Below are 25,389 nucleotides of genomic sequence, written 5' to 3' on the forward strand. Positions count from 1 at the left end.
TGGCAGTAAAGCCATCTGATCCTTGGCTTTTCTCTGTTGGAAGACTTTTTATTACTGACTTAATCTCGTTACTCCTTAGTGGGCTGCTCATGTTTCTTGTTCCTGTTTATTTTTTTTCTGAGACAGAGTCTCACTCAGTCTGTCCTAGGGTTGAGTGCTGTGGCAACATATCTCACAGCAACCTCAGACTCATGGGCTCAGGTGATTCTCTTGCCTCTGCCTCCCAAGTAGCTGGGACTACAGGCACCTGCTGTAACACGTGGCTAATTTTAGAGCTGGGGTCTTGCTCTCACTCAGGTTGGTCTTAAACTCATGAACTCAGGCAACCCACCTGCCTCGGCCTCTCAGAGTGCTGGGATTATAGGCATGAACCCCTGGACCCAGCCTCCTGTTTTCTTCTTTGTTCAGTCATTGTAGGTTACATGTGCCTAGAAATTTATTCATTTCTTCTCAATTTTCCAGTTTGTTAGTGTATGAATGTTCATAGCAGTCTCTGATGATCTTGTGCTTTTCTATGCTGTCAGTTACAATGTTTCCTTTTCATTTCTGATTTTGTGTATGTCTTCTCACTTTTTCAATCCAGTGGTATAATTCAATTTTTCATTTCATTGATTCTTGTTGTTCTTTTTTAGTCTCTATTTCATTTAGTTCTGCTCTGATCTTTACTGTCATTTTACTATCTTTGGGTTTCACTTTTTTTGCTTTTCTAGTACCTTAAGATATATCTTTGGTTTTTCTTTGTTTTCGTTTTTGTTTGAGACAGAGTCTCATTTTCTTTCTTTCTTTTTTTTTTTTTTGAGATAGAGTCTCACTTATTAACCCTCGGTAGAGTGCCGTGGCATCACAGCTCACGGCAACCTCCAAATCCTTGGGCTTAGGAGATTCTCCTGCCTCAGCCTTCCAAGTAGCTGGGATTAAAGGTGTCCACGATGACGCCCGGCTATTTTTTAGTTGCAGTTTGGCCGGGGCTGGGTCAACTGAACCTACCACCCTCCCTATATGGGGCCGGTACCCTACTCACTGAGCCACAGGTGCCACCTGAGACAGAGTCTCATTTTGTCACCCTTGGTAGTGGGCCATGGCGTCATAGCTCACAGCAACCTCAAACTCTTGGGCTCAAGTGATTCTCCTGCCTCACCCTCCCAAGTAGCTGGGACTACAGGCACCCACCACAATGCCTGGCTATTTTTAGAAACGGGGTCTCACTCTGGCTCAGGCTGGTCTCATATTCTTGGCCACTGATTCACTTTGGCTTCCCAGGGTGCTAAGATTACAGGCGTGACCCACTGTGCCTGGCCTTGAGATATATCTTTGGTTTGTTTATTTGTAATTATCTGCCTTTTTTGATGTAGGAATGTACTGCTATAAACTTCCTTCTTAGCAGTGCTTTCACTATATCTCATGAATTTTTGTATATTGTGTTTCCAATTTCATTTGTTTCGAAATTTCCTTCTTAATTTCTTCCTTGAGCAGCGCCTGTAGCTCAGTGTGTAGGGCACCGGCCACATACACTAAGGCATGTGGGTTTGAGCCCGGCTCTGGCCAGGTAAAACAACAATGACAACTGCAACAACAACAACAAAAAATAGCTGGGCATTGTGGCAGGCACCTGTAGTCCCAGTACTTGGGAGGGTGAGACAAGAGAATTGCTAGAGCCCAAGAGTTTGAGGTTGCTGTGAGCTGTGATACCATGGTACTCTACCCAGTGCGACAGCTTGAGACTCTATCTCAAAAAAAAAAAAAAGAAAAGAAAATTTCTTCCTTGACCCAATGATCATTCAGAAATTTATTCAATTATTATGTTCTTGTTCAGTTTCCAAAATTCATTTTGTTAACGATTCTAGTTTTATTCCATTGTGTCTGAGAAGTTACTTGATATAATTTCAATTAAAATAGATTTCTGGAGACTTGTTTTGTGACTTAAAATATGGTCTATCCTAGAAAGAAAGTTGAATGTGCTGACAAGAAGAATGTCCATTCTATAGCTGTTGGATAAAATGTTCTTTGAATGTGTGTTAGGTCCATTTTGTGTAAAGTATAGTTTAAGCTAATTTTTTTTGTTGATTTTCTGTCTAGATGATCTGTAAAATGCCAATAGTGGGGTATTAAATTCCCCAACTATTATTGTTTTGGAGTCTATCTCTCCCCTTGGATCCAATAATATGTAATTTATATACCTGGGTGCTCCAGTGTTGCATGCATATATTAGAATTGTTATATCTTTTTTTTTTTTGAGACAGAGTCTCATTTGTTGCTATTGGTAGAGTGCCGTGGCATCAGAGCTCACAGCAACCTCAAACTCTTGGGCTTAAACGATTCTCTTGCCTCAGCTTCCCACATAGCTGGGACTACACAATGCCCAGCTATTTTTTTGCTGCGGTTGTCATTGTTGTTTAGCAGGCTCAACCTGCCAGCTTTGGTGTATTTGGCTGATGCTGTAACCACTGTGCTTGCTATGGGTGCCGAGCCAGAATTGTTATATCTTCTTGCTGAATCATCCTTTTATTCATTTATATAATGATTTTGTCTCTTTTTACTGTTTTTTTTTTTTTTTTTTTTTTTTTGAGACAGAGTTTTACTTTATGGCCCTCGGTAGAGTGCCATGGCATCACACAGCTCACAGCAACCTCCAACTCCTGGGCTTCAGTGATTCTCTTGCCTCAGCCTCCCAAGTAGCTGGGACTATAGGCGCCCACCACAACACCCAGCTATTTTTTTGTTGTAGTTCGGCCAAGGCTGGGTTTGAACCCGCCACCCTCGGTATATGGGGCCAGCGCCTTACTGACTGAGCCACAGGTGCTGCCCTTACTGTTTTTGATTTAAAATGTTTTATCTGATGTAAATATAGCTACTCATGCTTGCTTTGGTTACTGATTGTGTGAAATATCTTATCCATTCATCCCCTTTCAGTCTATATGTGACTTGACATGTGACATGAGCTTCTTGTGGGCAGCATACAGTTGGGTCATGTTTTCCCCCGCCCAAATAGTCAAGGTTATTTTTGATATGTGAGTACCCATTTATTTTTTCTTTCTTTCTTTTTTTTTTAGAGACACAGTCTCACTTTGTTGCCCTCGGTAGAGTGCTGTGGTGTCACAGCTCACAGCAACCTCCAGGTCTTGGGCTTAGGAGATTCTCTTGCCTCAACCTTCCAAGTAGCTTGGGACTATAGGCACAGTGCCTAGCTATTTTTTTGTTGCAGTTTGGCCAGGGCCAGGTTCAAACCCGCCACCCTCAGTATATGGGGCTGGCACCCTACTCACTGAGCCACGGGTGCCGCCCAAGGACCCATTTCTGTCATTTTGTTAATTATCTTAATTATCTTTGATTGTTTTATGTATTCTTTGTACTTTTCTTTCTTTATTATTGTTTATCATTGTGGTTTGGTTGTTCTCTATAGTGGTATCATTTGGGACTTTTCATGTTCTCATTTGTGTGCCTGCTTTATCACTGTGTTTTATACTTTTGTGAGTCTTCCATCACAGACTGGGTTTTGCCAACTAGAGGAAGAGCTTAAAGTTTTTGTTTAGTATGAGAAAAGGATCATATAAATAGGCAGGGTTTTGAGCTTGTGCTCCATTAATGGGGACACTCGTGGGATTGCTCGTTAGTACTTAGTAAAGATCAATGAAAATAAAGCTTGTGAGTGTGGAATTCCCTGTTATTTTTAACTGTCAAAACAGCCTAGTCCCAGCCTTTATATTTTTTTTTTTTTGTAGAAACAGAGTCTCACTTTATGGCCCTCGGTAGAGTGCCGTGGCCTCACACAGCTCACAGCAACCTCCAACTCCTGGGCTTAAGCGATTCTCTTGCCTCAGCCTCCCGAGTAGCTGGGACTACAGGCACCCGCCACAACGCCCGGCTATTTTTTGGTTGCAGTTTGGCCGGGGCCGGGTTTGAACCTGCCACCCTCGGTATATGGGGCCGGCGCCTTACCGACTGAGCCACAGGCGCCGCCCCCCAGCCTTTATATTAATAATTGTGTTAGAATTTAAGTGTTTTCTTATCTACTTTTAGCATACCTATCTCTTTTGACCCTGCTCTGCCAAAAGAAATGTTTATATGTTCCATCTTTCCTCTCAACAAACTAGAAGAAGAAGGAAATTTCCTCCACACAAGAAAAGTTATCTATGAAAAAGTTACCAATAACATCAAAATTAATGGTGAAAGACTGCTTTCACCTAAAGACTGCCTACAAGGAAGGGCGGGAGGTTTGATCCTATCATTTATAAATTCAAAATTATACTAGTTTTCCTTCAAAATGATAGGCAAAATAAATTTTAAAAAGACATAGAGATTGCAAGGAAGAATAAGTGTCATTATGAACAAACTAAATAATCCTCTATGTTCTAGAATTATCCCCTAAAGCCAAAAGAACTAATAAAGTGAGTTCACCAAGCTCATAGGATAAAAACAATATATGAAAATCAATAATTTATTATTTTGCAATGAAATGTTAGACATTTGAATTAAAAAATAATATTTAGAAAAGCTTATGGAGGGGTGGCAACTGTGGTTCGAAAGAGTAGGGCACCGGCTCCATATACTGGAGGTGGTGGGTTCAAATCCGGCCCCAGCCAAAAAAAACTTCAAAAAAAAAAAAAAGCTTATGGAAATACCTATAGAAAAATGTATTCAAGAATATTAGAAAACATTGTGGGGAGAAATTAAAAGAGGTCTAAACTAAAGGAGAGAGATACTCTGTTGGTGGATCAGAAGACTATTGTGGAAGTAAATTCTTCCAAATTAATCTATAGATCTAACACAATTGCAATAAAAGTTGCACATACTTGACAAACTGATTGTAAAATTCATATGAAAAAGCAAAAGACCTACAAAAGACAAAACAATTTTGAAAATGAATAAAGTAGGAATAAATACTATGTAATTTCAAGGCTTATTATAAAGGTACGGTAATCAAGTCACTATAGTACAAGGTTAAATGAATATACCAATGAAACAGAACAGAATTCAGAAACCAATCCATAAGAGTATAAGCAGCTGATTTTTGATGAAGGTGCCAAGGAAATTTAATGAGGGTAAAATAGTCTTTCCAACAAAGAATATTGGAACAATTGAAAATCCACATGTAAAAAGACAAACCAAAACAAAAACCAAAAAATTGAACCTCTATCCTCATTTTGTACCATATCAAAAATTAACTCAAAATAGTTCATAGACTCACATATACAATCATGCATCCCATGTCCACAAATGAGGACATTTTGTGACAAATGCATCATTAGGTGATTTTGTCATGGTAAGAATATCATAGAATATATTTACAAAAAACCTAGATAGTATATATAGTATATATATATAGTTCATATGGAAAACCAAATGTCCCAGCACCATTACTGAATAATAATAATCATTTCCCCATTGGATCTGTAATATCAATATTAAGTGTCATATATCAGGTTTCTAAATATGTTCCATTATAACCTTGTGGGACCATGTTGTATGTGTACTCTGTCATTGATCAAACTGTTATTATGCAGCACATAACTGTAAAACTTAAAGCTATAGCACTTTTAGAAAAAAAAAACATAAGGGACTACCATTGTCAATATGGAATAGGCAAACATTTCTTCAGACTTAAAAAGCAAAACACAGGGTGGCGCCTGTGGCTCAGTGAGTAGGGCGCCGGCCCCGGCCCCATATGCAGAGGGTGGCGGGTTCAGACCCAGCCCCGGCCAAACTGCAACAGAAAAATAGCCGGGTGTTGTGGTGCGTGCCTGTAGTCCCAGCTGCTCGGGAGGCTGAGGCAAGAGAATCGCGTAAGCCCAAGAGTTAGAGGTTGCTGTGAGCCGTGTGACGCCACGGCACTCTACCCGAGGGCGGTACAGTGAGACTCTGTCTCTACCAAAAAAAAAAAGCAAAACACAAAAGAAAAAATTGATATATTGGATTGTTTCGAAATGAAAACCTGTTCTTTCAAAGACAATGTTAAAAATATGAAAATGGAATCCACAGACTTGGAGGAAATATTTTTAAATACATGTATGCTAGGGCGGCGCCTGTGGCTCAGTGAGCAGGGTTCCGGCCCCATATACCGAGGGTGGTGGGTTCAAACCCAGCCCCGCCCAAACTGCAACAGAAAAATAGCCGGGCGTTGTGGCGCACGCCTGTAGTCCCAGCTGCTCGGGAGGCTGAGGCAAGAGAATCGCGTAAGCCCAAGAGTTAGAGGTTGCTGTGAGCCGTGTGACGCCACGGCACTCTACCCGAGGGCGGTACAGTGTGACTCTATCTCTACAAAAAAAAAAAAAAAAATACATGTATGCTAAAAGACTGGCTCCTAAAATATATAAGGAACTCTTATAACCAAATGTAAATATGACCTCAATAAAAACAGATAACTTCCCAAAAGAAAATAGCTATAAAACCCTTGAAAATATCCTCAACATCATTAGTCCTTGGGAAAAGGCAAGTTAAAACCACAATAAGATAACAACACATGTCCACAAGAATGGCTAAAAACAAAAAGATGACAATACCAAGAGCTCCGCTATAATATACTTCAAATATGTACAATTAATTGCATAACAGTTAAAAAATGGCAAACACAAGTATGTAAATAACTTGCTTAATTAAAAATATTAAAACATTCACCAAATGGTACTGTGAGAAATAGATAACCACATATAAAAGACTGAAACTTGACCCACGCCTTTCACCACTTAGAAAAATTGACTGGAGATGGATACAAGATTTAAATCTCAGCCACGGAATGATAAAAATCTGAGAAGAAAGTGTGGGGGAAACTCTTGATGATGTTGGACTGAGGAAAGATTTTTATGACATAGACTTCAGCAGCCATCACAACAACAACAAAAATTAACAAATGGGACTTAAGCTGAAAAGCTTCTGCACAGCTAAGGACACAACAAGTAAAGCAAAAAGACAACCTTCAGAATAGGAAAAGTTATTTACAGGGTATGAATCTGACAAAGGGTTGATAACGAGAATCTACAGAGAAATCAAATTCATCAACAAAAAGAGTAAACAATCTCATCTTCCACTGGGCAAGAGATATGAACTGAACCTTCTCTAATGGAGACAGATGAATGGCTAACAAACATTTGAAAAAATACTCATCATCACTCATTGTCAGAGAAATGTAAATCAAAACCCTGAGATATTACCTAACCCCAGTGAGAACAGCCCACATCACAGTGTCTCAAAGCTACAGATGCTGGCATGGATGTGGAGAGAAGGGAACACTTTTACACTGCTGGTGGGACTGCAAACTAATACAACCTTTTTGGAAGAAACTATGGAGAATCCTCGAAGAACTCAAATTAGACATTGTATTTGATCCTGCAATCCCACTACTAGGCATCTACCCAGAAGAAAAAAATCATTTTATCATAAGGATATTTGCACTAGACTGTTTATCTCAGCTCAATTTACAATCGCCAACATGTGAAACAACCTAAATGCCCATCAACCTAGGAATGGATTAACAAGCTATGGTATGTGTATAACCATGGAATACTATTTAGCCATTAAAAAAGATGGAGACTTTATCAGGGGTCCTCAAACTGCAGCCCACAGGCCACATGAGCCGGTGTGATTGTATTTGTTCCCATTTTGTTTTTTTACTTCAAAATAAGATATGTGCAGTGTGCATAGGAATTTGTTCATAGTTTTTTTTTTAAACTATAGTCTGCCCCTCCAATGGTCTGAGAGACAGTGAACTGGCCCCCTGTTTAAAGAGTTTGAGGACCCCTGCTTTACATCTTTTGTATTAACCTGGATTGAGTTGGCATACATTCTTCTTAGTAAAGTATCACAAGAATGGAGAAGCAAAAATTCAACGTACTCAATTCTAATATGAAGCCAGTAGATGATTTAATACATACCCTCCTAAGAGAAAAACTCAAATCAATTCAAGGTTGGGGTCAGGGGAACGAGGGAGAAGGCAGTGAGGAGGAGGCAGGGGGTTAGGGGTTACTGTATATGGCATACCTCTTAAGGGTGGGACACAATTACAAGAGGAACTTTATCTAACAAATGCAATCAGTATGACTTAATTCATATCCTCAATGAACTCCATACAACAATAAAAAAATTAAAACACATTGAATAATTTGTATAAAGATAAATACATGATGGCCCAGCAATAAGTACCTTAGCAATAGCAGTTTGCTTAAATATGCGAGTAATCAACCCCATGACAGTCTCTGTGGCACCTGAATTTGGACCTCTCATTAATTTTTCCCACTCTTCCAAACTGGTATTCAGTTCCTATGTGGGAGAAAATAACATTGTTTAGGAATATAGCATAAAGGGCAAAATAATTAATGCAGTCATAAATCATGTCCTACTTTTTCCTAAAGATGCCAATATGTTCATTTAAAAACATCAGTGCAGAGATAGGTCAGTCATATGTTCATGCCAATTACAGAAACCAATGCCAAGCTGTGGGTAAAAAAAAAAAAATCTCTTTGCTAGCAACATAAATCGAACAATTACAGCCTCCTCTTAAGGAGATATACATATTTTATGAAATGAACATAAAAATTTAAATCCGTAAGAAAGCATTGTAGCAAAATATACATGGGACCAAAGAATTTTTACAAAAGACATGTTTTTATTTAAATAAATATTAGTTAAATAAAATGTAATATAAGCACAAATTTATTTCATTTTATTTTTCTTTCTAATGCCAAAATAATAATATAACTTAGATCATTCTCATTTTAAAAATAACACATTGCTCAGGGTTTACAAAATGCTTTCTCTAAACTTTCATGATAAAACAATGAAAAAGTCTTTGTGAACCAACTTATGTCTAGATTTTGAAGAAATTTCAGAGAATATTTAAACATGAAACAAAAGTAAATATGAATAAAGATTAGGTAAAACATATTTTTGGATTTCTGATATGTTGAATTTCACCTTTTACAACATGATCACTGAGTATTAGGATTTCAAGAAAGGGTCGTATCCAAATTATTAAAGAAGACAGAATGTCTTCTAGAATGTCCAGAAGAAATATTTTTAAAAAATCCTAGAGCAATGGGCGGCACCTGTGGCTCAAGGAGTAGGGCGCTGGTCCCATATGCCGGAGGTGGTGGGTTCAAACCTAGCCCCGGCCAAAAAAAAAAAAAATCCTAGAGCAAGAAAAACACAATTTCCCTTAATAATTATTGGGATTTAGAATTCTTAAATCTTCCTTGCTAGTGAGGTACTTTTTCTCTACATTCAGCAAAAATATTTTTTAATCACTAGGAAACTATTTTCACATATTTGATGACCAAAATTAAGTTCTTCCTGCTCTCTACCTGAAATGATATAAAACCAATTCATATGCTCTATTAATTAAACCTATTTTAAGAAAGCAGACCTTGTGGGCGGCGCCTGTGGCTCAGTTGGTAAGGCGCCAGCCCCATATACCGAGGGTGGCGGGTTCAAACCCGGCCCCGGCTGAACTGCAACCAAAAAATAGCTGGGTGTTGTGGCGGGCGCCTGTAGTCCCAGCTACTCGGGAGGCTGAGGCGAGAGAATCGCTTAAGCCCAGGAGTTGGAGGTTGCTGTGAGCTGTGTGAGGCCACGGCACTCTACCAAGGGCCATAAAAGTGAGACTCTGTCTCTACAAAAAAAAAAAAAAAAGAAAAAGAAAGCAGACCTTTCTTTCTGTGAAATGTAAAATATATACAATCTTTAATAATATAATTTAAATGATTTAAAGTAAGACTTTCCATCAAATAAAGGTTCTCACCTTGGCTGCTGCTGGCAGAAGATCAAATGGAATACGTTGTCTGATTTTAGGGGGCAGCTGGGTTAAAACTTCAGTCTTTAATCTTCTAATCATTATGTCACTTAATAGCTGGTGAAGTTCATTAAGATTTGATGCCCCTCTACAATCCCACTGAGGCCTTTTACCAAAATATCTGTTAATATGAAGAAAAACCATGTAGCAAAGATGAACAGTAGAGCAAGAAAATAATTTATCCAGTCTGTTCTTTTTAGTGATAAGGGAGCCATGACACCATTTTCATTGTAATTTCTGAATGAAAATTATTCCAAAAAGCTTGGCCTGAGAGATAATAATGAATAACATTAGACACTACTGGGCCAATGGTGGCTCACGCCTGTCATCCTAGCATTCTGAGAGGCTGAGGCAGTTGGATTGCTTGAGATCATGAGTTCGAGACCAGACTGAGCAAGAGTGAGACCCCATCTCTAAAAAAATCTGGGTGTTGTGGCGGGTGCCTGTAGTTCCAGATACTTGGGAGGCTGAGGCAAGAAAATCTCTTGAGTCCTAGAGTTTGAGGTTGGTGTGAGCTATGACACGATGGCGCTCTACCAGGAGCAAGAAAGTGAGACTCCGTCTCAGAAAAAAACAAAAAGATTAGACACTACTCTTAATTAGAAAAAATATTAGAGTCACTCTAAACATTTAAACAGTTAAAGCAAGGCTGAGAGGAACTGGTAACTCTGAATTGCCGTAGGTCATGATTTTCAAATGGGGAACTATTGGCATTTTGGGTGGGCTCACAGCAGCAGCGAGTTTAGCAGATTTAGCCCTAAGTAGACATCAACATCAGCAAGTTGTTATAACAACCAAAAATACTTAGAACATTCTCCATACCCTCTACGAGGAGATATTATCTGTAATTAAGCTGTTAAGCATAGCAGATTGATTACTCGGTAGTCTCTTTGAAAGCCCTGGGTTGACAGCAAAGGAATTTAAAACACACGCATACATACACACACACACTGTCAAAGAGAGAATGAGAGAGGTAACATCTGAGAATAAGAAATTTTAAGAAATATTTAGAAAGCACAATGAAAACAGACAAGTGGTAACAGAATTGGCAAAAGAAAGCAACAATTTAAAATGCTTGCAAAATATATACAACTTATTTCTAGACCCCTGAGAAGACCAGGAGTTGGAAGCATCAAGTACTATGAGTAAGCGCTAAAAGGAGGGTTAAAATCTAGTAGATCAACTGAACTTACACATCAGGGCAGCTAACACAATAACAGCTTGTCAATGTGACAATAAAAATACTCCTATATACACAGTGGCTCACGCCTGTAATCCTAGCACTCTGGCAGGCCAAGGCAGGAGAATCCCTTGAGCTCAGAAGTTCAAGACCAGCCTGAGCAAGAGCGAGACCTATGTCTACTAAAAATAAAGAAATTAGTTGGGCATTGTGGTAGGTACCTATAATCCCAGCTACTCAGGAGGCTGAAGCAAAAGAATCGTCTGAGCCCAAGAGTTTGAGATTGCTGTAAGCTATGATGCCATGACACTCTGCCAAGGGCGACAGAGTGAGGATCTATCTCAAAAACGAAAAACGAAAAACTCTTCCCTATAAAACTCTCACACATCTCCTAGGAACTCATATTAACATGACTAACAGCTGAAAACAGCTATTAAAGAATAATTAGGGGGAAAATTCCTGTTAGGTCCTATTATAATTACTAATATTAATAATTTAAGTAGCTACCCATTTTAATGGAATTGTGGTGCATTTTAGCATAAATAGTATCAATGAGAGAAATGCAGAACTTGCCTACATTAACTTTTTTTAGTTTAATATATTAAACTAAACATGTAAGAATAGTCTCGGCACCCATACTAAGTGGTTAGGGTGCCGGCCACATGCACCAGGGTTGGCAGGTTCGAAACTGGCCTGGGCCTGCCAAAAACAACAATGACAACTGCAACAAAAATATAGCCAGGTGTTGTGGTGGGTGCCTGTAGTTCCAGGTACTTGGGAGATTGAGGCAAGAGAATCACTTAAGCCCAAGAGTTTGAGTTTGCTGTGAGCTATGACACAACTGCATTCTACAGACAGCAATAAAGTGAGACTGTCTCAAAAGAATAAATAAATATACAAGAATAGTACATACATTAAATATATGTACTTGTATGTAGACTCAAGTAGTAGAAACCTATAGTATTGTATGATAAAATGATATGACACCATTTAGCTTATTTTGCCATATAAAATGCACATTCATGTTTTTGGCCCAAACTTTCAGGAAAAAAAGATTTTAAGTTTTAATTCAAAATTTATTTGTTTATATTTAGGTACTTATTTTTGGATTATAAAGAAATTTTAGAATTTATTTTTAACATATGCTTTCTAGAGTTATAGTTTTAACACATAAGCATAAATAAAAGAATAAAAAAATTTACATAGATAGGGAATTAGTACTGCCCATGAACAATGCACTTTCTTATTTTCCCCCTCAAAAATTTAGACAAAAATTTCTGTATCATACACAGAAAAATACAGTAGTTGACACTGACAGGAAATTTACTTGTTTAAAAAAACCTAGGTGGAGGCTCGGCACCTGTGGCTCAAGTGGCTAAGGCGCCAGCTACATACACCTGAGCTAGCGGGTTCGAATCCAGCCCAGGCCCGCCAAACAACAATGACGGCTGCAACCAAAAAATAGCTGGGTGTTGTGGCGGGTGCCTGTAGTCCCAGCTACTTGGGAGGTGGAAGCAGGAGAATTGCTTGAGCCCAGGAGTTGGAGGTTTCTGTGAGTTATGATGCCACAGCACTCTACCCAGGGTGACAGCTTGAGGCTCTCTCTCTCTCTCAAAAAAAAAAAAAAACCTAGGTGGGTTTGGCGCCAGTAGTAGCTCAGCGGTTAGAGTGCTGGCAACATGCATGGGGCTGGTGGGTTTGAAAGCAGCCTAAGCCTGCTAAAAACAAACACAAAAGAATAGCCAGGCATTGTGACAGGTACCTGTAATCCCAGCTACAAGGGTGGTTGAGCCTCTGTCTCAAAAAAAAAAAAGAAAAAACTAAAAAAACTAAATGTTGTCACTGTATAAAAATTTAATGGCTTTGTTTATAGTTGTCATAACTAGAATTGCTAAAACTTGTTCATTGAATTATTTTGACTTCCTTTAATGCTATGTCCTTATATTAAAAACTCACCTGCTAGCTCAGTGCCTGTAGCTCAGCGGCTAGGGCGCCAGCCATAGAAACTGGAGCTGGTGGGTTCGAACCCAGCCAGTGACTGCCAAACAACTAAGACAACAACAACAACAAAATAGCTGGGCGTTTTCGCGGGCCTCTGCAGTCCCAGCTACGTGGGAGGCTGAAACAAGAAAATTGCTTAAGCCCAAGAGTTTGAGGTTGCTATAAGCTGTGACTGCACTGCACTCTACCGAGAGTGACACAGTGAAACTCTGTCTCAAAATAAACAAACAAACAAATAAATTAATAAATATAAAAACTCACACGCTAATGTACTCAAATGTTTATCGCAGCTCAATTTATAGTCGCCACGATGTGGGAACAACTCAAGTGCTCACCAACCCATGAATAGATTAATAAACTGTGGTATGTGTATACCATGGACTACTATTGAAATGGAGACTTTACAACTTTTGTATTTACCTGGATAGAGTTGAAGAATAGCCTCCTTAGTAAAATATCTCAAGAATGGAAAAGCAAGTATTCTATGTACTCAATACTAATTTGAAACTAGTAGATGAACAACTACCAACCTCCATGAGAGAAGAACAATTAAATTCAAGAAGCCGGGAGAGAAGAAAGGGTTAGTAAGCTCCCACATAACCAGTACAATGCAGGGCTATATGGCACACCTCATGGGTGCAGGACTAGACTTTACCTTACAAATGTAAACAATGTAACCTAATCACACATACCTTTATGTTAATCCAAAATTAGAAAAAAATTTACACACTAATGAAAAGGAAAAATACTTGCCAATACCTGATTCTGTCACCTGTATTTTTCATTCATATACTCATATACATATCGATCACATGGTTAAAAAAAAAATCTAACATTGAGAACTACCAATAATGGAAAAATAGATTAGTATGCTGTTTTGTTTTGTTTTTATGAAAATGAAATATTTGCCACTAAAATAGATTCTTAAGCACACTCTCCACTTATGTGAGACATTCTGCAGGTGTCAAGTATGCTAGCTGGAGGTCTTTTGGCATGACTGTTACATGCTGGCACAGACAGCACACAGGTGTTTTCAAACGGGCCTACAATACAGGCTTCACTTGCTTCTTAAAGAGCACAAATAGCTAGGCTCCAGAAGTGCAGATCTGTGTTGTAGTCTGAGGAATATGATTTCAGTGTGCCACAGTACCGGTACAGGTCTGAAATGATGAGGTTTCGTCACTCCTTCAGGAGAGAGCACGCTACTGAGAGAAGCTTTAGCTACTTATCTCCTGGGTGTTTTACCACAAATTGATTACAAGCCCTAAGTTGGGTATGAATCATGGTTCAGAGAAACTATGTCTCTCTACGTCCTCATCCTGCCCCCACTTACACCATCACTATGTCTCTTTGAGGTATTAGCTTGGAATGCTAGAGGTAGCGTTTGCACCACAGAGCGTTGCAAAACAGTCATTTGCCAAACCCATCATCATGTTTTGGGTATAAAGGGGAAGAAGAGGGAGAAATAGAAGAAGTGCCACCTATAAATAACTGGCCTCTTCCCATTAAAGTTGACAGTAATTATACCTATAGACTTTTTAGGATATCTTACTTTTCAAAACAGATTTATTAAAGTAGAATTTATAATGTCATATAATTCACCCAAAGTGTATAATTCAATGGTTTTTTAGTTTATTCACAGATGTGTGCAACCATCATCACAGTAAATTTTAAGACATTTCCATCACCTAGGAAGGAACCCTGTATTCTTTAGCTGTCTTCCCAAACCTCTGTCATGTCTCCCCAGCCCTAAGGAACCACTAATCTATTTTTTATCTCTGTACATTTCCCTATTCTGGGCTTTTATGAGTTAAGTCATACAGTCTGCAGTCTTTTGTGATTTCTTTCTTTCATCTAGCATGTTTTCAAGATTGATGCACATTATATCGTGTATCAGTATTTCCTTCCTTTCTAAGGTCAAGGAATATTCCACTGTACGAATACACAATTTCACAATTTATTTCTTCATTTGTTCACTGACAGACATATGGGTTGTTTCCAAATTTTGTCTTTTATAAATAAATCTGGCATATACATTCATGTACGAGTTACTGTGTGGTCACAGGTTCTCATTTTCCCTGGGCATATACCTAGGAGGGAAATGGCTGGATCACATGATAACTCTATGCTTAATGATTTGAGGAACTGCCAGAATGTTCTCAAAGTTACCCACATTAGTTTACATTGCCACCAGCTGCAAATGGGAGTTCCAATTTCTTCACATTCCTGTCAACATTTGTTAGCTGACTTTTTGATTCCAGCCATTCTAGTCAGTATAAAGTGGCATCTCATTGTGGTTTTAATTCATACTTCCTGAATAATTACAAGAAATTTTTTATGTGCTTCTTGGCCATTTGTGTATCTTTTTTTTTTTTTAGAAATATGCCTACTCAAATCCTTTAGCAATATTTGATTTTTTTTTTTGAGACAGAGTCTTACTTTATTGCCCTTGGTAGAGTGCTGTGGCGTCACAGCTCACAGCAACCTCAAACTCCTGGGCTTAAGCGATTCTCCTGCCTCAGCCTCCCAAGTAGATGGGACTACAGGTGCCCATCACAACACCCAGCTATTTTCTGTTGCAGTTGTCTTTGTTCTTTAGCTGGCAGGGTCTGGATTTGAACCTGCCACCCTCGGTGTATGTGGCTGGCACTGTAACCACTGTACTACAGGTGCTGAGCCCTTTGCCTATATTTGAATTGTGTTGTCCTTTTATTATTGGGTTGTAAGAGTTCTTTATATATTCTAGTACAAGTCCCTTATCAAATATATTTCTTGCAAATATTTTCTCCCATTCTGTAGGTTATGTTTTCAATTTCTTAATGGTGTACAAAAGTTACTCCTCAAGTACAAAAGTTACTCATTTTTGTGAAGTACAATTTGTCTGGTTGTTCTTTTGTTGTTAGTGCTTTCAGTGTCCTGTTTAAGAATATCTTGCCAGAGGCAGTGCCTGTGGTTCAAAGGGGTAGGGCGCTGGTCCCATATGTCAGAAGTGGCCGGTTCGAACCCAGCCCTAGCCAAAAACCACCAAAAAAAAAAAAAAATCTTGCCAAATCCAAGCAGCTTTATCCCTGTTTTCTCCTAAGGGGTTTCTAGCTTTATCTTTTACATTTAGCTCTTTGATCCATTTTGAGTTGATTTTTAGACATGGTATAAAGCGATGGTCCAAATCCATTCTTTTTCACATGGTTATCCATAGTTTATATCTAGACCAGTGATTTTCAACCAGTGTGCCATGACAAACTGGTGTGACCTGAGAGGGTGTTAGGTATACTGTGAAAATTTTTGAAGACCATTAATTATTTTCAAAAGAAGTTCAAAACACAGTAAGTATATTTTTCCTTCCTTTTTTTAGATCAGTATCATTTAAGTGTGCTGTGGAAGTTTAACTATAGGTTCAAGTGTGCCACGAGATAAAAAGGGTTGAAAAATACTGATCTAGACTATCCATTCTATTCCATTGATCTAAATATCTATCATTGTGTTAGTACCATACTATCTTGATTGCAATTATAATCAAGCCCTCTAACCCTATTTTTCTTTTTTAAGATTATTTAGGGAGGGGGAGAGACCAGATGGCGAACTGAAGCCAGCTTTCAACAGAGGCTCCCGTCCAGAAGGAGAGTTAAGGGACAGGAATTTCGTAAGTATCCTGGTGGATTTGAGCCGCACCAAGAGAGAAGGTTGAAGAACGCACATCAACACCGCTGAGGCAAGCTGTGATCACAAGCACGCAAACAAAAGCAAAACGGCTCACTTCTGGATATTCTGAAGCCACACCCACTGTCTCCCTGGGCAACCAGAGGAGGCCACCAGTGAGCAAAGGATTTGCCTGATGCTGCTCACACACCCGGGAAGCTTCCAGGGCAGGGCCGACACAGAGAGGTAATCGGACACAAACCTCCAGCAGCAAAGACATTTGAACTCAGAACAGCCCGTCTTCTGTAGGCGATTTTAGCAGAAACAGAGATAGAACCCCACAAAGTTGTCTGTTCTGTTCTGTTCTGTTAACAACATCAATCAGGGATGGGGCTAAGCCTGAGTGAACACCTCCCTCCCACCACCTGCATCAAGCACTCAAAGATGTCAGGCCCCATCTCCTCCTGCTAGATAGCGGCAGACTGCAGGGGCCTGGCAGACTTCCTTGCAATTCAGGCAGGTGCAAACCCCTGGAGTATCTGTTCACTACAGGCAACTGGGTTAGCCATCTGCAGAGATACCAGTGACTGGGTCCGATGGAGGGGCAAAGTGGGGAAGGAGACATCAACCTTCCCAGACTGATCTATTTGCTAGGTGGCTCCTCCTGACTCTATGCAGCACTGGAGTAAGCCATATCAGAGGAGTCACCAGACCCCTGTGATCCAGTTCCCAGAGATCTCTTGAACTCTCCCACCCAAGACAGGTGCCAATTGAGACAATCGATTTGGACCTTTTGAACTGAACTAATAGACTGAGGACTTTTCAGGCGGTGCCCCGGGTATGCAGTTGTAGGAAGGTTTGATTTTCCTTTTCCAACTGGTGCCAGAGGGGGGCGGGCGGGGTGACTTAATTGCTGGTTTTTCCACACAGCTGAGACTTCAAGCCAGAGTAAATATTACAATAGGATCGAACAGAAACCAGCTGAAAACAAGACAGAACCACTTAGCCCCACCACACAAGACAGGGCCCCAGTTTCTCAGGCCACAACACTGTACGGGCCCTCGATAAAACCGCAGGGGAAAAATCAAAGGGAGTAAAATAACCATGGGGCGGAATCAGTGGAAAAACTCTGGTAACATGAATAACCAGAATAGATCAACCCCCCTAAGAAAAGATACGGCAAATGTGATTGAAGATCCCATTCATAAACAACTGGCTGAGATGTCAGAAAGCGAATTCAGAATTTGGATTGCAGACAAGGTTAATAAAATGGAATTAGGAATTCGAGGAGAAATTCAAAAGTTGTCTCAAGAATTTAACAAATTTAAAGACAAAACCACCAAAGACTTAGACACACTGAAGCAAGAATTTACAGCCCTCAAAGATATGAAAAATACAGTAAATCCCTCAGCAACAGAATGGAGCAAGCAGAAGAAAGGATTTCTGACACTGAAGATAAAGTCTTCGAACGCTCCCAATCTCTCAAAGAGGAAAAGAAATGGAGAGCAAAAACGGACCACTCACTCAGAGAACTCTCAGATAATTCGAAGAAAAGTAATATACGAATAATTGGGATTTCTGAGAATGATGAAGTGGCCTCGAAGGGCACAGAGGCCCTTCTGCATGAAATTATGAAAGAAAATTTTCCAGACATGCCTAGAGAATCTGAAATTCAGATAGCAGACAGCTTCAGAACCCCAGCATGATTCAACCCCAATAAGTCATCCCCCAGGCATATCATAATTAGCCTCACTAAAGTTAACATGAAAGAGAAGATTCTCAAAGCAGCCCGGCGAAAGAAAACTATTACGTACAAAGGAAAGAATATTAGAATAACTGCAGATCTCACCGCTGAAACTTTTCAAGCCAGAAGAGGGTGGTCATCAACTTTTAATCTCCTAAAGCAAAATAACTTTCAACCCAGGATCTTGTATCCAGCTAAACTGAGTTTCATTTATGATGGAGAAATTAAATACTTCAATGACATTCATATGTTGAAAAAATGTGCCATAAGTAAACCAGCTCTTCAGGATATTCTCAGACCTATTCTCCACAATGACCAACCCAATCCTATACCACAAAAGTAAACTCACTCAGAAACTTCGGATCAAACTCCAACTTCCACACTGGCGAAAGGATTAAAAATGTCCACTGGACCTTTGAAAAACTCGATACCCCAAATTCCACCAGACTTATCAATACTCTCCATTAATGTGAATGGCTTAAACTGTCCTCTAAAGAGGCATAGGTTAGCTGACTGGATACAAAAACTCGAGCCAGATATTTGTTGCATACAAGAGTCACATCTTAACTTAAAAGATAAATACAGACTCAGGGTGAAAGGATGGTCATCCATATTTCAGGCAAATGGTAATCAGAAAAAAGCAGGTGTTGCAATTTTATTTGCAGATACAGTAGGCTTTAAACCATCAAAAGTAAGGAAGGACAAGAATGGTCACTTCATATTTGTTAAGGGTAATACTCAACATGATGAGATCTCAATTATTAATATCTATGCACCCAACCAGAATGCACCTCAATTTATAAGAGAAACTCTAACAGACATGAGTAACTTGATCTCCTCCAGCTCCATAATCGTCGGAGATTTCAACACTCCTTTGGCAGTATTGGATCGATCCTCCAGCAAGAGGCTGAGCAAAGAAATCATAGATTTAAACCTAACCATCCAATATTTAGATTTAGCAGACATCTACAGAACATTTCATCCCAACAAAACTGAATACACATACTTCTCATCAGCCCATGGAACTTACTACAAAATTGACCACATTTTAGGTCACAAGTCTAACCTCAGTAAATTTAAAGGAATAGAAATTATTCCTTGCATCTTCTTGGACCTTCATGGAATAAAACTTGAATTGAGTAACAACAGGAATCTGCATACTCATACAAAAACATGGAAGTTAAATAACCTTATGCTGAATGATAGCTGGGTCAGAGATGAGATTAAGAAAGAAATCGCCAATTTTTTGGAACAAAACGACAATGAAGACACAAACTATCAGACCCTCTGGGACACCGCAAAGGCAGTTCTAAGAGGGAAATTTATAGCACTGCAAGCCTTCCTCAAGAGAACGGAAAGAGAGGAAGTTAACAACTTAATGGGACATCTCAAGCAACTGGAAAAGGAAGAACATTCCAACCCCAAACCCAGTAGAAGAAAAGAAATAACCAAAATTAGAGCGGAATTAAATGAAATTGAAAACAAAAGAATAATACAACAGATCAATAAATCAAAAAGCTGGTTTTTTGAAAAGGTCAACAAAATAGATAAACTTCTGGCCAACCTAATCAGAAAAAAAAGAATAAAATCTCTAATATCATCAATCAGAAACAACAAAGACGAAATAACAACAGACTCGTCAGAAATCCAAAAAATCCTTAATGAATATTACAAGGAACTTTAGTCTCAGAAATATGAAAATCTGAAGGAAATTGACCGATACTTGGAAGCACGCCACCTTCCAATACTTAGCCAGAATCAAGTGGAAATGTTGAACAGACCCATATCAAGTTCAGAAATAGCATCAACTATACAAAACCTCCCTAAAAAGAAAAGCCCGGGACCAGACGGTTTTACGTCAGAATTCTACCAAACCTTTAAAGAGGAATTAGTACCTATATTACTCAACCTGTTCCAAAAGGTAGAAAAAGACAGAAGACTACCCAACACGTTCTATGAAACAAACATCACCCTGATCCCCAAACCAGGAAAAGACTCAACAAGAAAAGAAAATTATAGACCAATATCACTAATGAATATAGATGCAAAAATATTCAACAAGATCCTAACGAACAGAATCCGGCAACACATCAAACAAATTATACATCATGAGCAAGTCGGTTTTATCCCAGGGTCTCAAGGCTGGTTCAATATACGTAAATCTATAAATGTAATTCACCACATAAACAAATTAAAAAACAAAGACCATATGATTCTCTCAATTGATACAGAAAAAGCTTTTGATAATATCCAGCATCGCTTCATGATCAGAACACTCAAGAAAATTGGTCTAGAAGGGACTTTTCTTAAACTGATAGAGGCCATCTACAGCAAACCCACAGCCAATATCATATTGAATGGAGTTAAATTGGAATCATTTCCACTCAGATCAGGAACCAGACAAGGCTGCCCATTGTCTCCATTGCTTTTCAACATTGTAATGGAAGTTTTAGCCACCACAATTAGGGAAGAAAAGGCGATCAAGGGTATCCATATAGGGTCAGAAGAGATCAAACTTTCACTTTTCACAGATGATATGATTGTGTATCTGGAAAACACTAGGGACTCTACTACAAAACTCCTAGAAGTGATCAAGGAATACAGCAGCATCTCAGGTTACAAAATCAACATCCATAAATCGGTAGCCTTTATATACACCAACAACAGTCAAGTTGAAAAAGCAGTCCGGACTCTATCCCATTCACAGTAGTGGCAAAGAAGATGAAATATTTGGGAATTTACCTAACAAAAAACGTGAAAGATCTCTATAAAGAGAACTATGAAACTCTAAGAAAAGAAATAGCTGAAAATGTTAACAAATGGAAAAACATACCATGCTCATGGCTGGGAAGAATCAACATTATCAAAATGTCCATACTACCCAAAGCAATATATAATTTCAACACACTCCCTATTAAAGCTCCACTGTCATATTTTAAAGATCTTGAAAAAACAATACTTCGTTTTATATGGAATCAGAAAAAACCTCAAATAGCCAAGACATTACTCAGAAATAAAAACAAAACAGGAGGAATCATACTACCAGACCTCAGACTTTACTACAAATCGATAGTGATCAAAACAGCATGGTACTGGCACAAAAACAGAGAAGTAGATATCTGGAACAGAATAAAGAACCAAGAGATGAATCCAGCTACTTACCGCTATTTGATCTTTGACATGCCAATTAAAAACATTCAGTGGGGAAAAGATTCCCTATTTCACAAATGGTGCTGGGTGAACTGGCTGGCAACCTGCAGAAGACTGAAATTGGACCCACACCTTTCACCATTAACTAAGATAGACTCTCATTGGATTAAAGATTTAAACTTAAGACATGAAACTATAAAAATACTAGAGGAGAGTGCAGGGAAAATCCTTGAAGAAATGGGTCTGGGCGAGTATTTTATGAGGAGAACCCCCCGGGCAATTGAAGCAGCTTCAAAAATACACTACTGGGACTTTATCAAACTAAAAAGCTTCTGCACAGCCAAGAACACAGTAAGTAAAGCAAACAAACAGCCCTCAGAATAGGAGAAGATATTTGCAGGGTATATCTCTGACGAAGGTTTAATAACCAGAATCCACAGAGAACTCAAACGCATCAGCAAGAAAAAAACAAGGGATCCCATTGCAGGCTGGGCAAGGGATTTGAAGAGAAACTTCTCTGAAGAAGACAGGCGCACATCCTACAGACATATGAAAAAATGCTCATCATCTTTAATCATCAGAGAAATGCAAATCAAAACTACTTTGAGATATCATCTAACTCCAGTGAGACTAGCCTATGTCACAAAATCTCAAGACCAGAGATGTTGGCGCGGATGTGCAGAAAAGGGAAAACTTACGCACTGCTGGTGGGAATGCAAATTAATACATTCCTTTTGGAAAGAGATATAGAGAACACTCAGAGATCTAAAAATAGATCTGCCATTCAATCCTGTAATTCCTCTGCTGGCATATACCCAGAAGACCAAAAATCACAACATAACAAAGATATTTGTACCAGAATGTTTATTGCAGCCCAATTCATAATTGCTAAGTCATGGAAAAAGCCCAAGTGCCCATCGATCCACGAATGGATTAATAAATTGTGGTATATGTACACCATGGAATATTATGCAGCCTTAAAGAAAGATGGAGACTTTACCTCTTTCATGTTTACATGGATGGAGCTGGAACATATTCTTCTTAGTAAAGTATCTCAAGAATGGAAGAAAAAGTACCCAATGTACTCAGCCCTACTATGAAACTAATTTAGGGTTTTCACGTGAAAGCTATAACCCAGTTACAACCTAACAATAGGGGGAAGTGGGAAAGGTAGGGGAGGGAGGGGGGTCGTGGGTAGAGGGAGGGGGATCTGTAGGATCATACCTGTGGTGCATCTTACAGGAGTATTTGCAAAACTTGGTAAATGTAGAATGTAAATGTTTTGGCACAGTAACTGAGATAATGCCGGGAAGGCTATGTTAACCACTGTGATGAAAATGTGTCAAATGGTCTATGAAGTGAATGTATGATGCCCCATGATCATATCAATGTATACAGTTATGATTTAATAATAAATAAATAAATAAATAAATAAATAAAGATTGTTTAGGGCAGGGGTATCCAACTTGTGGCCCATGGGCCAAACGCCGATTTGGCCCATAGGCCACAAGGACTTTTTTTGCTTATATTTGTGTTGGCTATCTCAAAAAGTATGCATGGATTTCTTTATTTTGTTTTTTGGAGACAGAGTCTTACTTGGTCACCCTTGGTAGAGTGCCATGGCATCTTAGCTCACAACAACCTCAAACTCTTGGGCTCAAGTGTCTCTTGCCTCAATCTCCTGAGTAGCTGGGACTATAGGTGCCTTCCACAATGCCTGGATATTTTTAGAGGCGGGGGTCTCACTCTTGTTCAGGCTGATCTCGAACCTGTAAGCTCAGGCAATCCACCTGCCTTGTCCACCCAGAATGCCAGGATTACAGGTGTGAGCCACCGTGCCCGGCCTATGGATTTTTTTTTCGTTTCTTAATTAGCTTTTGTTAGTGTTATTATATTTACTGGGTGGCCCAAGACAATTCTTATTCTTCCAATGTGCAACAGAAAAGAATAAAAGGTTGGACACTCCAGGGTTAGGCAATTCTGGGGTTTTTGAAGTTTCATTTAAATTTTAGAATCACCTTGTCAGTTTGTACCAAAAAGACATCTGAGATTCTGATAGGACTGTAGATAAGTTTGAGAAGTAATATCATATTGCTGAATCTTTATAATCCATGAACATAAGATGTTTGCCCCTTACTATAGATTTTCATTAATTTCTTTCACCATTTTGTAATTTTCAGAGTATAAATTTTGAATGTATCTTTTATTAATTTACTCCTATTTTACTCTTTTTGATGCTACTGTGAATAAAATTATTTTACTCATTTCATTTTCAGATTGTTCATTTTAAGTATAGAGAAATATAACTGATTTTTGCATAATGATCTTGTGACCTCTAACCTTGCTAAATTTATTTATTAGTTTCAATAGTTTTTTAGTGCGTTTCTTATACAAGATCATGTCTTCTACAAACAGGAAGTTTTGCTTCTTCCTTTCTAATCTGCATGCTTTTTATTTTCCTTTGCCTGATGCTGTAACTAGAACTTCTAGAACAATGTTGAATGAAGTGGTGATAGCAGACATCATCCCCATCTTAGAAAAGAGCATTCAGGCTCGAAGCCTATAGCTCAGCGGCTAGGGCGCCAGCCACGTACACAGGACCTGGCGGGTTCGAACCCAGCCCTGGCCTTCCAAACAACGACAACTACAGTTAAAAAAAAAAAAAAAATAGCCAGGCTTTGTGGTGGGCACCTGCAGTCCTAGCTGCATGGCAGGCTGAGGCAAGATAATCGCTTAAGCCCAAGAGTTTGAGGTTGTTATGAGTTATGACACCACACCACTCTACCAAGGGCGACATAGTGAGACTCTGTCTGAAAAAAAAAAAAAAAGGCAGTCAATTTACACTTAAGTATGGTTTGACCTATGGATTTTTTGTAAATGCTCTTTATCAGATGGTAAAGATTAGTCATTATATTTTTGACATTTCAAGATCAGCCTTACAGTTGCTTTTCAGAAATAAATTGTCTTACATTGGTAGACAAAGACTTTGTTGATGTGGTTCAGGAAAAAGATAAAGAGGATCTGAACTGAGGATGTAGCTGTGGGAAAAGCTAGACACAGATTCAAAAGGTGTTAAAACAGTAGAGTCTGCAGGACATGATAACTAACTGGTTGTAGGTAGAAGAGTATAGGAAGCCAGTGACTCATGCCTGTAATGTCAGCACTCTGGGAGGCCAAGGTGGGTGGATTGCCTGAGTTCTCAGGTTTCAGACCAGCCTGAGCCAGAGCGAGACCTTATCTCTAAAAAATAGGTGGGTGTTGTGGTGGGTGCCTATAGTCCCAGCTGCGGGAGGCCGAGGCAAGAGAATCACTTGAGCCAAAGAGTTTGAGGTTGCTGTGAGCTATGACAGCACAACACTCTACCAAGGGCGTCAAAGTGAGACTTTGTCTCCAAAAAAAAAAAAAAAAACAAGCATAGGCAGCAGTTAGATTAGAGTGGGCTGGAGATAGACCACATGAATTTTAGAGTCAAAACCAGAAAGCATTTGAAGCTGGTCAGTGACAGAAGGAAGAATGAAAAGGAAAGATGGTTATTTTTCTCTTCTGCTACCCAAGAAGTGATGTCTATTATTTCCTCTAACAAAAGTTCCTCTAAATCACTGCCCTGTTCATGTTGAATGACTTGGTGTAACTTTACTGGAATTTATAAGTCCTAATGCATGCATAGATTAAAGATAGTATAAATGGTTTTACAAAGAAGATTTGAAATAATTTTACTTACATACATAATATAGATTCATTAACAATATCACATAGTCCAATTATCAAAACAGATACACAGTAAACCAGTGATTGGATCATAATCACCTATAAAAATCATGCACATCAATTTGTCATTTCTAAAAAGAAGACTATAAGATATAAGAAATGAATATGCATATTTAGAATTTTCTTACATGC

The 25,389-nt window shown here is 38.9% G+C and overlaps 1 protein-coding gene across 3 annotated transcripts in view; it reads right to left on the bottom strand.

Moving 5' to 3' along the window:
- Positions 1-25,389, bottom strand: part of ZRANB3 (zinc finger RANBP2-type containing 3) — a 368,725-nt gene that overhangs the window by 90,144 nt on the left and 253,192 nt on the right. For all 3 annotated transcript variants that reach the window (XM_053596787.1, XM_053596786.1, XM_053596788.1), the window contains 2 exons: positions 9,728-9,899; positions 8,134-8,250 (listed from right to left, as the gene is read on the bottom strand). In XM_053596787.1, coding sequence (XP_053452762.1) covers positions 8,134-8,250; positions 9,728-9,899 — 289 coding nt within the window. The remainder of the gene's footprint in view (positions 1-8,133; positions 8,251-9,727; positions 9,900-25,389) is intronic.

Source organism: Nycticebus coucang, chromosome 7 (genome assembly GCF_027406575.1).
Source record: "Nycticebus coucang isolate mNycCou1 chromosome 7, mNycCou1.pri, whole genome shotgun sequence".
Lineage (NCBI taxonomy): Eukaryota > Metazoa > Chordata > Mammalia > Primates > Lorisidae > Nycticebus > Nycticebus coucang.